The following is a 12,484-nucleotide window of genomic DNA, read 5'->3' as shown; positions in this document are numbered from 1 at the left end:
CCAAAATTTGTAGTCGGATTTTGAGAGGGCGGGTGTTATGATCATTTGCAGGAAATGATAACCTTCACATACTAACTAGTGGAGAGCTACATTACCGGCTGAGGGTGGACGCCACCAACTTGCGAGGACAACAACGATCCGGAGAGTGGGAAACGTTCAGCGTTGGTAATGAGGCCAGCAGGTGAGGTGTGGGCACTGTCCACAAACATTCTCTGTCCAGCGATGGCCACGAGGCCAGCAGGTGAGGTGGGGACACTGTCCCCAAACTTTCTCTGTCCTATAACGGTTATGAGACCAGCAGTTGAGGTGCATGTCACGGTTCTGTCATGTATTATTTTTGTTTAGGGGAATAAGGCTTTTAATTGTGGCAAGGGGAATTCAAAGTGTAGGGAAACCGCCGAGTTGTGATATTACAAAACAAATAAAGTTATAAGACTCACGATATATTACATGACATAATTCACTTCTTACAACTCAAGGTCATTCTGAAGGTAACAACATTATATTTTAACACCCAGACAGAACTCTGGTAATCCTATAGCTCCAGCCCGTCCTCCAAAAACGGGGAGGTAAATGTAAGAGCACAAATAAGTGCAATTATGTACTATTCATAGCAGTCAGGAATTGTACTTATTTTCACTTAGTATTAAATCGTAGTCAAAAATATTGTGAATATTTGAGTTTACCTGAAAAACTGAATAGAAAACCACGACCTCACCTAACCGTTTTAGATTTTGAAGATAATAATTTCATTACTTCTTAATTACAATTACTACTTAACCTATAGTTATATTCATATTAAAGTTTCATAAAACTAATAAAACAAAACTAAAATATATCAATAAATTGTAAAGTAACTCAGGATATTTTCCAATTTTGTATAAAAATCTCTATTGTTTAATAAAACTGAAAAAGAAATTAATGATATTTAAGCCTCGTGTAAAGCAATTTGAAATCGGAAACTTCATCCTAAAATTCTGAGTGTCTTAACAGAAAACGAGGAGAATAAATGGAGAGGTAAATGTAATAGCCCCATAAGTGCAATTATGTACTGTGAATGACAGGAAGGAAATGAATTTATTGCACTTAATATTAAATCGTACTGTCAATTCGGAGGATGGGTTGCAGCGTGTCATGCCTAATAGCCAGAATGCACTTCTCGGCCTACTATGCAACGCCCGATTTGCTTAGTAGGCCGAGTAATTTTCTTTAATTTCAACAAATTATTTCCATTTGGTGTTATTGAAATATTATCATTATATTAGGAGCATAAAATATTGACAGAGTTATGTTAGTTTAGTTTAGGTTAAGATAGGTTAGGTTGGGTAAGATAGTTTCAGATATATATCTACGTTAGTTTTAACTCAAATTAACAAAAATGAACTCATACATAATGAAATGGATAGCTTTTTAATTTCCTAAGAAAAAAATAAAAAAATATATATAAATTCAGGAAAACTTGGCTTATTAGGCAAATCGGGCCTTGCATAGTAGGCCGAGTACTGCGTTCTGGCTACTAGATACAGCTTATATATATATATATATATATATATATATATATATATATATATATATATATATATATATATATATATATATATATTGTTGGAGTAATTACACTTCCGGTGAGCAACCGTAATCCACACTAATCCTGGCAAGGTCGCCAATGTTGGAGGATTAAGCTCTTATTCTTACTCTGGGGTGACCACCAGTTATCTCAAGGTCACTCACCGTAGCCCTGCGGGTCTTCACTCTATCCTCACGGCGCCACTGCACACCAGGAGAGTATCCCAGTCAATCCCAACCGGCCTCTGATTGAGAAGGAGTGGGAGCACACTTCTCGTTCACTTAACTGTTGTGTGGCCCGCCCCAACAATAGGGCTTTACTATTAACCACAAGGTCGCCAACTGGTGTTTTCGGTGTCCAGTAACACGTCAGTGGACTGGTTGAATTAGTGGTAGCCTTGGCAAGGTCACACTCAATAGATCAGGAGATCAGGCAGGTACTTACTCTTATCACTCTTTGCTTTCCAGTATAATATAGCCACAAGATAAATGGAGGGGATGATATAAACACAAAAGAATTTTGTATTTTACTTAAAATTCATGAAAGATGTCACAAGGTCATATCAATAAATAAATCAGCTGATCCTGGCTGGTGCCGGTCGTTCCCACGAATATTATGCACTCACTAAGTGGCAACACCTCCCCCTCTCGTCAATGTCACGATCAGCTGAGCACCTGGCTCTGCGCGAAAGTTTATTGCTTGTTTTTCTAGATTCACGCGCGCTGTTTCTTTAAGTTCTCCAATATTACTAGAAACTCGCACACTCGATATTGGCAACAATAGCACGTATTACTTAGTTACACTGTACTCGGGCTCAAACAGTCGTTTCTACAATCAATGCGACAATGACTCACTATAATGGTTTTACACTGCCCTTCATTCAATGATATATTATGAAGTATTTAACACTGGATTTTTCAGTACTTCCTTTCGTGGGCGATAACACAATAATTCACTGTACTCCCAAATGATCAATCACTGCATGAACATAGACATATATAATGTATATAAATCAGACATCAATAAATGGTAAATAAATAGTTTCTGGGCACATAGCCTAACTTCCAAATACTGGCATAATATTATATATAACTTATCACTATATGTTCACATCAAAGTCTCTAGAAAGATATACAAAACACAGTAAATTTATCACTTGTTCCGGGTGCCTGTACACACCAATAATAAACATGAATATTATAAGTACTCTTGATAGTACTATCCTGCACACTGGTGCTTTATTGTGACATGGGTGAGACTTGCTCACGACATATAAAATCCTCAGGCTAGATAATATAGCCGAATAATATAGCTAACTAAAGGGGAATGGGGAGGGAAACTAGAAACACCTACTTCCACCTATCCTCCGATGATAGTTGAGTTGTAGCTCCTGGTCCTGGTGTCGGGAACGCCCCCACACACACGTTGTCGTGTCCTTCCAGGAAACCACTCGCTGTCCCACCGTTAGCGCGTCTTCTCCGTGCCTTCTTCCCTGCAGGTCCGTGCTCCTCCTCGACTTCTTGTAGGGTTGGAGTCGGTCTCCTGGCCGTCGACTTCTCCCAGCAACGGCTGCCGCCTACGTCTCAGCTGCAGTCGTCCAAAATCCCAAATAGTCCTTTTCTTCCTCTACTACCCAGTGGCTCTGTCAGCCACTACGCCGTCACGAATGGGTGAACTGCCTCAGACGTCGCCTACGTCACTGCACAAACTTCACTTCTTCTTGCACAGTACCTGACTGGAGCACTTGTTGCTCAATAACCGTCGATTCCCTCTCTGGTTCAACACATGAACTAGGGAAGATCTCACAGAGTACTGGCAGACTTCAGGTGACGCGTAAATCCACGGGAGCGGGAAACAACTGTCAAACTGACAGGACCAATCGTCGCACGTCCAACCTCCTTGACGTGTCGTGTCTGACTGCTGGCGCCAACGCGGCGCGCTGCCCGGACCCCCTTCCTTCGTGACGTCACTTTCGCCACGGGAGGTTTTCATTGGCTCTCGGTGCCACATTGCTGTCGGTGACCAATCCGGTGTCACTGACGTCACACCGTTTTGGCGGGGAAACAGGAGAGCCAGCGCCATCTTGGCTTCCTAAAGGGCCTAAACCACTGGCCAAAATATTATTGTTTCACAAATTTCTCGGCTCTCCGAGAACACTCCACTCTCCCACATATATCAAATTGATGCCTGCGACGTAGAGAATGCTTGGGTAAAGTGGACATGACTCTTACTGCAGGCGTGGGAGAAATATAAGGGGGGGAACACCGTCACAATATATATATATATATATATGACTGAAAACTCACCCCAGAAGTGACTCGAACCCATACTGCCAGGAGCAACGCGACTGGTATGTACAGGGACGCCTTAATCCTCTTGATCATCACGACCGGACAAAAGGAAGTGATAGCCGAAGCTATTTGAACCACTTACCCGCCGGCACTCGGATGGTAATCTTGGGCATAGCATTTTATCAAATCACCTCATTCTTTGGGGCACACGTGAGGAACACAAATGCGAACAAGCCTGAATGGTCCCCAGGACTATATGCGACTGAAAACTCACACCACATAAGTGACTCGAACACATACTGCCAGGAGCAATGCAACTGGTAACTACAGGGACGCCTTAATCCGCTTGACCATCATGACCGGGCAAAATGAAGTGATTGTCGAAGCTATTTGAACCACTTCCCCGTGGGCACTCGGATGGTAATCTTTGGCATAGCATTTTGTCAAATCACCTCATTCTTTGGGGCACACGTGAGGAACACAAATGTGAACAAGCCTGAATGGTCCCCAGGACTATATGCGACTGAAAACTTGCACCCCAGAAGTGACTCGAACCCATACTGCCAGGAGCAACGCAACTGGTATGTTCAGGGATGCCTTAATCCGCATGACCATCACGACCGGACAAAAGGAAGTGATAGCCGAAGCTATTTGAACCACTTCCTCGCCGGCACTCGGATGGTAATCTTGGGCATAGCATTTTATCAAATCACCTCATTCTTTTGGGCACACGTGAGGAACACAAATGTGAACAAGCCTGAATGGTCCCCAGGACTATATGCGACTGAAAACTCACACCCCAGAAGTGACTCGAACCCATACTGCCAGGAGCAACGAAACTGGTATGTACAGGGACGCCTTAATCCGCTTGACCATCACGACCGGACAAAAGGAAGTGATAGCCGAAGGTATTTGAACCACTTCCCAGCCGGCACTCGGATGGTAATCTTGGGCATAGCATTTTATCAAATCACCTCATTCTTTTGGGCACACGTGAGGAACACAAATGCGAACAAGCCTGAATGGTCCCCAGGACTATATGCAACTGAAAACTCACACCCCAGAAGTGACTCGAACCCATACTGCCAGGAGCAACGAAACTGGTATGTACAGGGACGCCTTAATCCGCTTGACCATCACGACCGGACAAAAGGAAGTGATAGCCGAAGGTATTTGAACCACTATTTGAACGAAGGTATCAAAATTTCAAAGCAATTGAAGAAAAACTTTCGGAGATTTCAGTGTGTGTTGCTGTTACGTCTAACAGATAGTGCTGTTTAAAAAACAAAAACTATTTTTCCTGTCTCAGGTGTTGCATGCATATAGGAGGTATATAAAAACACGTACCTATTCGAATGGAACGTTGTGTCATAATTTCAAAGCAATCGGTAAAGAGGTTTCGAAGATTTCTTTCCCATGAAAAACACATGAAAAATACAGTTTTTTCAAAAAAAGCATGTTTTTTCTCCTTCACAGCATGACATCTATATAATATATAAATATAAACCCGCTCGGATGCGAATGGAAAATTTAATAGCAATCGGTGAAGAATTTTCTGAGATTAACGATTTTGTACAAACGAACATTTACATTTATATATATATATATATATATATATATATATATATATATATGTATATATATATATATATATATATATATATATATATATATGTATATATATATATATATATATGTATATATATATATATATATATATATATATATATATATATATATATATATATATATATATATATATACATATATATATATATATATATATATATATATATATATATATATATATATATATATATAAATGTAAATGTTCGTTTGTACAAAATCGTTAATCTCAGAAAATTCTTCACCGATTGCTATTAAATTTTCCATTCGCATCCGAGCGGGTTTATATTTATATATTATATAGATGTCATGCTGTGAAGGAGAAAAAACATGCTTTTTTTGAAAAAACTGTATTTTTCATGTGTTTTTCATGGGAAAGAAATCTTCGAAACCTCTTTACCGATTGCTTTGAAATTATGACACAACGTTCCATTCGAATAGGTACGTGTTTTTATATACCTCCTATATGCATGCAACACCTGAGACAGGAAAAATAGTTTTTGTTTTTTAAACAGCACTATCTGTTAGACGTAACAGCAACACACACTGAAATCTCCGAAAGTTTTTCTTCAATTGCTTTGAAATTTTGATACAACGTTCCATTTGAATACACGTGTGTTTTTATTTACTGACTATATAGATGACACTACTGTGACATGTAAAACTATGCTTTTTTGAAAAACAGCGCCATCTGTTGCACATAATAGCACCACACGCTATTCTAAATATGTTACGGTTCCATTTCAATATTTCCAATTGCACTGATAAATTTAATTTTCATAAATTTCGATTTATTTTCATTTAGATTTAATTTATTTTGTGTGAAATTGCATTGAAATTTAGCTGTATTATTTACCATACCGTTGATTTCCTGAGTATAGTTTATTTTTGTAAGTTTTCATTATTTTCATTTCGTTTTTTTATCATTTTTTTATATTTCAGTAATGGGATCATCAGATCATTTCATGTTCTTAATTTTCTGATGGGATCATCAGATCGTTTGGAAATGCATCGAACGAGAGAGTTTGAAATGATGGGGAGGCAAGGGGACTGGAGTGTTGGATTTTTGGGAGGACAAGGGGACAGGGGAGGGGGTAATAGTGGGGAGGACGAGGGGACAGAGGAGTGGGGATTGGTGGAAAGGACGAGGGGACGAGGGAGGGAGGAATAGTAGGGAGGATGAGAGGATGGGGGAGTGGGAGATGGTGGGGAGGAGGAGGGGACGATGGAGTGGGCAATTGTTAGAAGGACAAGCGGACGCTGGAGTGGGGAATGTTGGGGAGGACAAAGGGACGGGGGAGGGGAGGAATAGTGGGGAGGACGAGGGGACGGGGGAGTGGGGAATTGTTGGGAGGAAGAGGGAACGGGTGAGTGAGGAATGCTTGGAAGGAAGAGGGGACAGGTGAGTGAGGAAGGGTTGGGTGGATGAGGGGATGGGGCATGGGGAATGGTGGGGAGGACTGGGAGACAGGGGAAGGTTGCTGTGGCTCAGCAATGCACATGCGTTGCTGAGCCACAGCAACACTTGGCCGGGTACAGCTAGTATATAAATAAAAATGGAAATGTTCGTTTGTTCTTAATCGCTAATCTCCGAAAGTTCTTCACAGATTGCTTTGAAATTTTAACACAATGTCCCATTTGCATCCGTGTGGGTTTATATATACATATTATATAGTCACGTCCGTGACGGGAAAAAACATTTTTTTTTTTTAACTATTTTTTCAAGTGTTTTCCTTTCGAGGGAAATCTTCGAAACCTCTTTACCGATTGCGTTGAAATTTTGACACAACGTTGCATTCGAATAGGCACGTGCTTTTATATGCCTCCTTTATGCATGCCACACCTGTGATAGGAAAAATCGTGTTTTTTTTAAACAGTGCCATCTGTTGGACATAAGAGCAACACACGCTGATATCTCCAAAAGTTCTTTATCGATTTCTTTGAAATTTTGATACAACGTTCCATTCGAATAGATGCGTGTTTTTTTATATACCGACTATATAGATGCCACACCTGTCATATGTAAAAACATGATTTTTTAAAAACAGCGCCATCTGTTGCACATAATAGCAACATGCACGCTATTCGAAATATGTTATGATTCCATTTTAATGTTTCCGATTGCATTGATAAATTTAATTTTCATAAATTTCGATTTATTTTCATTTAGATTTATTTTATTTTGTGTGACATTGCGTTGAAATTGAGCTGTGTTGTTTACCATACCGTTTATTTCCTGAGTATAGTTTATTTTTGTATTTTTTAATTGTTTTTCATTTCATTTTTTTCTATTTTTCTTATATTTCAGTGATGGGAACATCAGATCATATGATGTTCTTAATTTTCTGATGGGACCATCAGATCGTTTGGGAGTGCATCGAACGAGGGAGTGGGAGATATTGGGGAGGACAAGGGGACTTGAGTAGGCGGGATTTTGTGGAGGACGAGGGGAAGGGGCACACACACACACACACACACACACATATATATATATATATATATATATATATATATATATATATTTATTTATATGCCCCGTCCCCTCGTCCTCCCCATTATATATATATATATATATATATATATACATATATATATATATATATATATATATATATATATATACATATATATATATATATATATATATATATATATATATATACTAACATTAAGAAGATTTGGGCACTGTCTGATTAGAGCAGACTCAAGATTAGAGTCAGTGTCCAAATCTTCTTAATGTTAGTACTGGAATGTACAAACTTGATCCATTTTTAAGTTATAATATTGCACAACAGTTTAAGAAAAAACTCTAGAGAGGCTTACAATGTCTCATTATAATTTTATATTCATATATTGCGTGTTCGTGAGGCTTTTCTTTAATCTTTAATCCTTATTTTCTGACCGCTTAATCCTCTTAATCCTCCTAGCTTAGCTAAGCTAAGCTATACCTGTTTCTGGTTAATTCTTTCCCTAGGGATGGGTTGGTCAGGTGTCGGCCTATATATCCTCCCCTTCTCCCTTCTCCTTTAGTCAGTCTGCTGTTGACAAAGGCTTTAACAAGCCGAAACGTTCACCTCATTTCATATTTCTCTGTGGATTTTCCGCATAAAATGATCAGTGTTTTGTGATCGTCAATTGCATATATATATATATGTCGTACCTAGTAGCCAGAACGCACTTCTCAGTCTACTATGCAAGGCCCGATTTGCCTAATAAGCCAAGTTTTCATGAATTAATTGTTTTTCGACTACCTAACCTACCTAACCTAACCTAACCTAACTTTTTCGACTACCTAACCTAACCTAACCTATAAAGATAGGTTAGGTTAGGTTAGGTAGGGTTGGTTAGGTTCGGTCATATATCTAAGTTAATTTTAGCTCCGATAAAAAAAAATTGACCTCAAACATAATGAAATGGGTAGCTTTATCATTTCATAAGAAAAAAATTAGAGAAAATATATTAATTCAGGAAAACTTGGCTTATTAGGCAAATCGGGCCTTGCATAGTAGGCCGAGAAGTGCATTCTGGCTAATAGGTACGACATATATATATATATATATATATATATATATGTCGTACCTAGTAGCCAGAACTCACTTTTTGGCCTACTATTCAAGGCCCGATTTGCCTAATAAGCCAAGTTTTCATGAATTAATTGTTTTTCGACTACCTAACCTACCTAACCTAACCTAACCTAACTTTTTCGGCTACCTAACCAAACCTAACCTATAAAGATAGGTTAGGTTAGGTTTGGTAGGGTTGGTTAGGTTCGGTCATATATCTACGTTAATTTTAACTCCAATAAAAAAAATTGACCTCATACATAATGAAATGGGTAGCTTTATCATTTCATAAGAAAAAAATTAGAAAAAATATATTAATTCAGGAAAACTTGGCTTATTAGGCAAATCGGGCCTTGAATAGTAGGCCAAAAAGTGAGTTCTGGCTACTAGGTACGACATATATATATATATATATATATATATATATATATATATATATATATATATATATATATATATATATATATATATGTCGTACCTAATAGCCAGAACGCACTTCTCAGCCTACTATTCAAGGCCCGATTTGCCTAATAAGCCAAGTTTTCATGAATTAATGTTTTTTCGTCTACCTAACCTACCTAACCTAACCTAACCTAGCTTTTTTTGGCTACCTAACCTAACCTTACCTATAAATATAGGTTAGGTTAGGTTAGGTAGGGTTGGTTAGGTTCGGTCATATATCTACGTTAATTTTAACTCCAATAAAAAAAAATTGACCTCATACATAGAGAAAAGGGTTGCTTTATCATTTCATAAGAAAAAAACTATAGTAAATATATTAATTCAGGAAAACTTGGCTTATTAGGCAAATCGGGCCTTGAATAGTAGGCTGAGAAGTGAGTTCTACCTACTAGGTACGACATATATATATATATATATATATATATATATATATATATATGTCGTACCTAGTAGCCAGAACGCACTTCTCAGCCTACTATGCATGGCCCGATTTGCCTAATAAGCCAAGTTTTCATGAATTAATTGTTTTTCGACTACCTAACCTACCTAACCTAACCTAACCTAACTTTTTCGGCTACCTAACATAACCTAACCTATAAAGATTGGTTAGGTTAGGTTAGGTAGGGTTGGTTAGGTTCGGTCATATATCTACGTTAATTTTAACTACAATAAAAAAAAAACCTCATACATAATGAAATGAGTAGCTTTATCATTTCATAAGAAAAAAAATAGAGAAAATATGTTAATTCAGGAATACTTGGCTTATTAGGCAAATCGGGCCTTGCATAGTAGGCCGAGAAGTGCGTTCTGGCTACTAGGTACGACATATATATATATATATATATATATATATATATATATATATATATATATATATATATATATATATATATATATATATATATATATGTCGTACCTAGTAGCCAGAACGCACTTCTCGGCCTACTATTCAAGGCCCGATTTGCCTAATAAGCCAAGTTTTCCTGAATTTATATATTTTCTCAAATTTTTTTCTTATGAAATGATAAAGCTACCCATTTCATTATGTATGAGGTCAATTTTTTTTTATTGGAGTTAAAATTAACGTAGATATATGACCGAACCTAACCAACCCTACCTAACCTAACCTAACCTATCTTTATAGGTTAGGTTGGGTTAGGTAGCCGAAAAAGTTAGGTTAGGTTAGGTTAGGTAGGTTAGATAGTCGAAAAACAATTAATTCATGAAAACTTAGCTTATTAGGCAAATCGGGCCTTGCATAGTAGGCTGAGAAGTGAGTTCTGGCTACTAGGTACGACATATATATATATATATATATATATATATATATATATATATATATATATATATATATATATATATATATATATATATATATATATATATATATATATATATATATATATATATATATATATATATACCCCCAGTGATCGTGCACGCCTCACAGCTGTGCAGGCTTCCCATGCAGGGGACTTCCTTCTGGCAGTCCCTATGTCTGCGACAGGCACACGTCTTGATCCGCAGAAGCTCCGTATTGCAGTCGCTCTCCGCCTTGCTGCCCCTATCCACACTGTTCACAGGTGTATTTGCGGCGAGGCAGATGCTGACGAATATGGATTGCATGGCCTGCACTGTGGAAAATCGGGTGGTTGGCACACTAGACACGACGAAGTCAACGACATCATTAAAAGAAGCCTTGCCTCTGCTCAGTGTCCAGCAGAGAGAGAGCCCCGCAACCTACTGAACCGTGACTCTGTTAGCTTTGCCGGCCGACCAGACGGAATCACACTGCGTCCGTGGAAGGGTGGCAGGCAGTTAGCATGGGACTATACTTGCGTATCCACCCTGGCAAGGACATACATCACCCTCTCTGCCGGCACAGCAGGAGCCGTGGCGACACACAGAGAAAAACAAAAGTCAGTCAAGTACAGGCAATTAGATCAAAGGTACAACTTCGTTCCAATAGGGTCTGAGACCCTAGGCCCATGGGGTGAGAGTGCAAGAAGGTTTCTTAAGGATCTTGGTTCCAAGCTCATTGACACCACAAGAGACCCTAGAGCAGGAAGTTTTCTCTTTCAGCGCCTCAGTGTCGCGATCCAGAGGGGAAATGCCCGCTGCATCCTCGGTTCCAGCCCGGCATCGGAGGAGTTCGAGGAAATCTACAGCCTCTAGGAAGCGAACTTTTTCTTGTGTCCTCTTAATGTTCATTTTTTGTATAAAATCAGATATGTAACTGTATAACCTTGCATAATAAAGTGTACATCATAATAAAAAAAAAAGGGGGTGGTAGGAGAAGTGAACACTCTTTCGTATTCAGAGTTAAATGGCAAGTTTTTCCCTGAGTGCTCTGTGTTCCCTTCTCTGAGGCTGTGGGTCCCTATAATTGCACCAGTGGTGGTACCCCCCTATATATATACATATATATATATATATATATATATATATATATATATATATATATATATATATATATATATATATATATATATATATATATATATATATATATATATATATATATATATATATATATATATATATATATATATATATATATATTATTAAATATGACCGAAAAAGTAAGATTAATAATTCTAACACGAATTTTCTCAATCTTTCGTACATTTCTTTTCACTGTTGGAGGTAAATCAAAAATCAATTCTCCAAAATTCATTTTTATTTCTAGTCTGACGCGACACGAACGCGTTTCGTAAAACTTATTACATTTTCAAAGACTTTTAGTTTACAAATACACAACTGAATAGAACTTACGCATCTCCGATTTTATATCTACATTTGAGTGAGGTGGATGGGGTGAGGTGGCATTAATAGGGTATTAATTTCATCAACACAAGACAGAACAAGAGTTGGCATTAATAGGGTATTAATTTCATCAACACAAGACAGAACAAGAGGTGGCATTAATAGGGTATTAATTTCATCAACACAAGACAGAACACGAAACAATGGGT

The 12,484-nt window shown here is 38.0% G+C and overlaps 1 protein-coding gene across 1 annotated transcript in view; it reads left to right on the top strand.

The window, feature by feature from the left end:
- Nucleotides 1-12,484, top strand: part of LOC123771801 (angiopoietin-1) — a 162,843-nt gene that overhangs the window by 92,057 nt on the left and 58,302 nt on the right. The window contains exon 6 of the mRNA XM_069313226.1: nt 52-181. Coding sequence (XP_069169327.1) covers nt 52-181 — 130 coding nt within the window. The remainder of the gene's footprint in view (nt 1-51; nt 182-12,484) is intronic.

This window comes from Procambarus clarkii, chromosome 75 (genome assembly GCF_040958095.1).
Source record: "Procambarus clarkii isolate CNS0578487 chromosome 75, FALCON_Pclarkii_2.0, whole genome shotgun sequence".
Lineage (NCBI taxonomy): Eukaryota > Metazoa > Arthropoda > Malacostraca > Decapoda > Cambaridae > Procambarus > Procambarus clarkii.
Note: the sequence above shows the minus strand (reverse complement) of the source record. Positions and strands in the feature narration are given on the sequence as shown.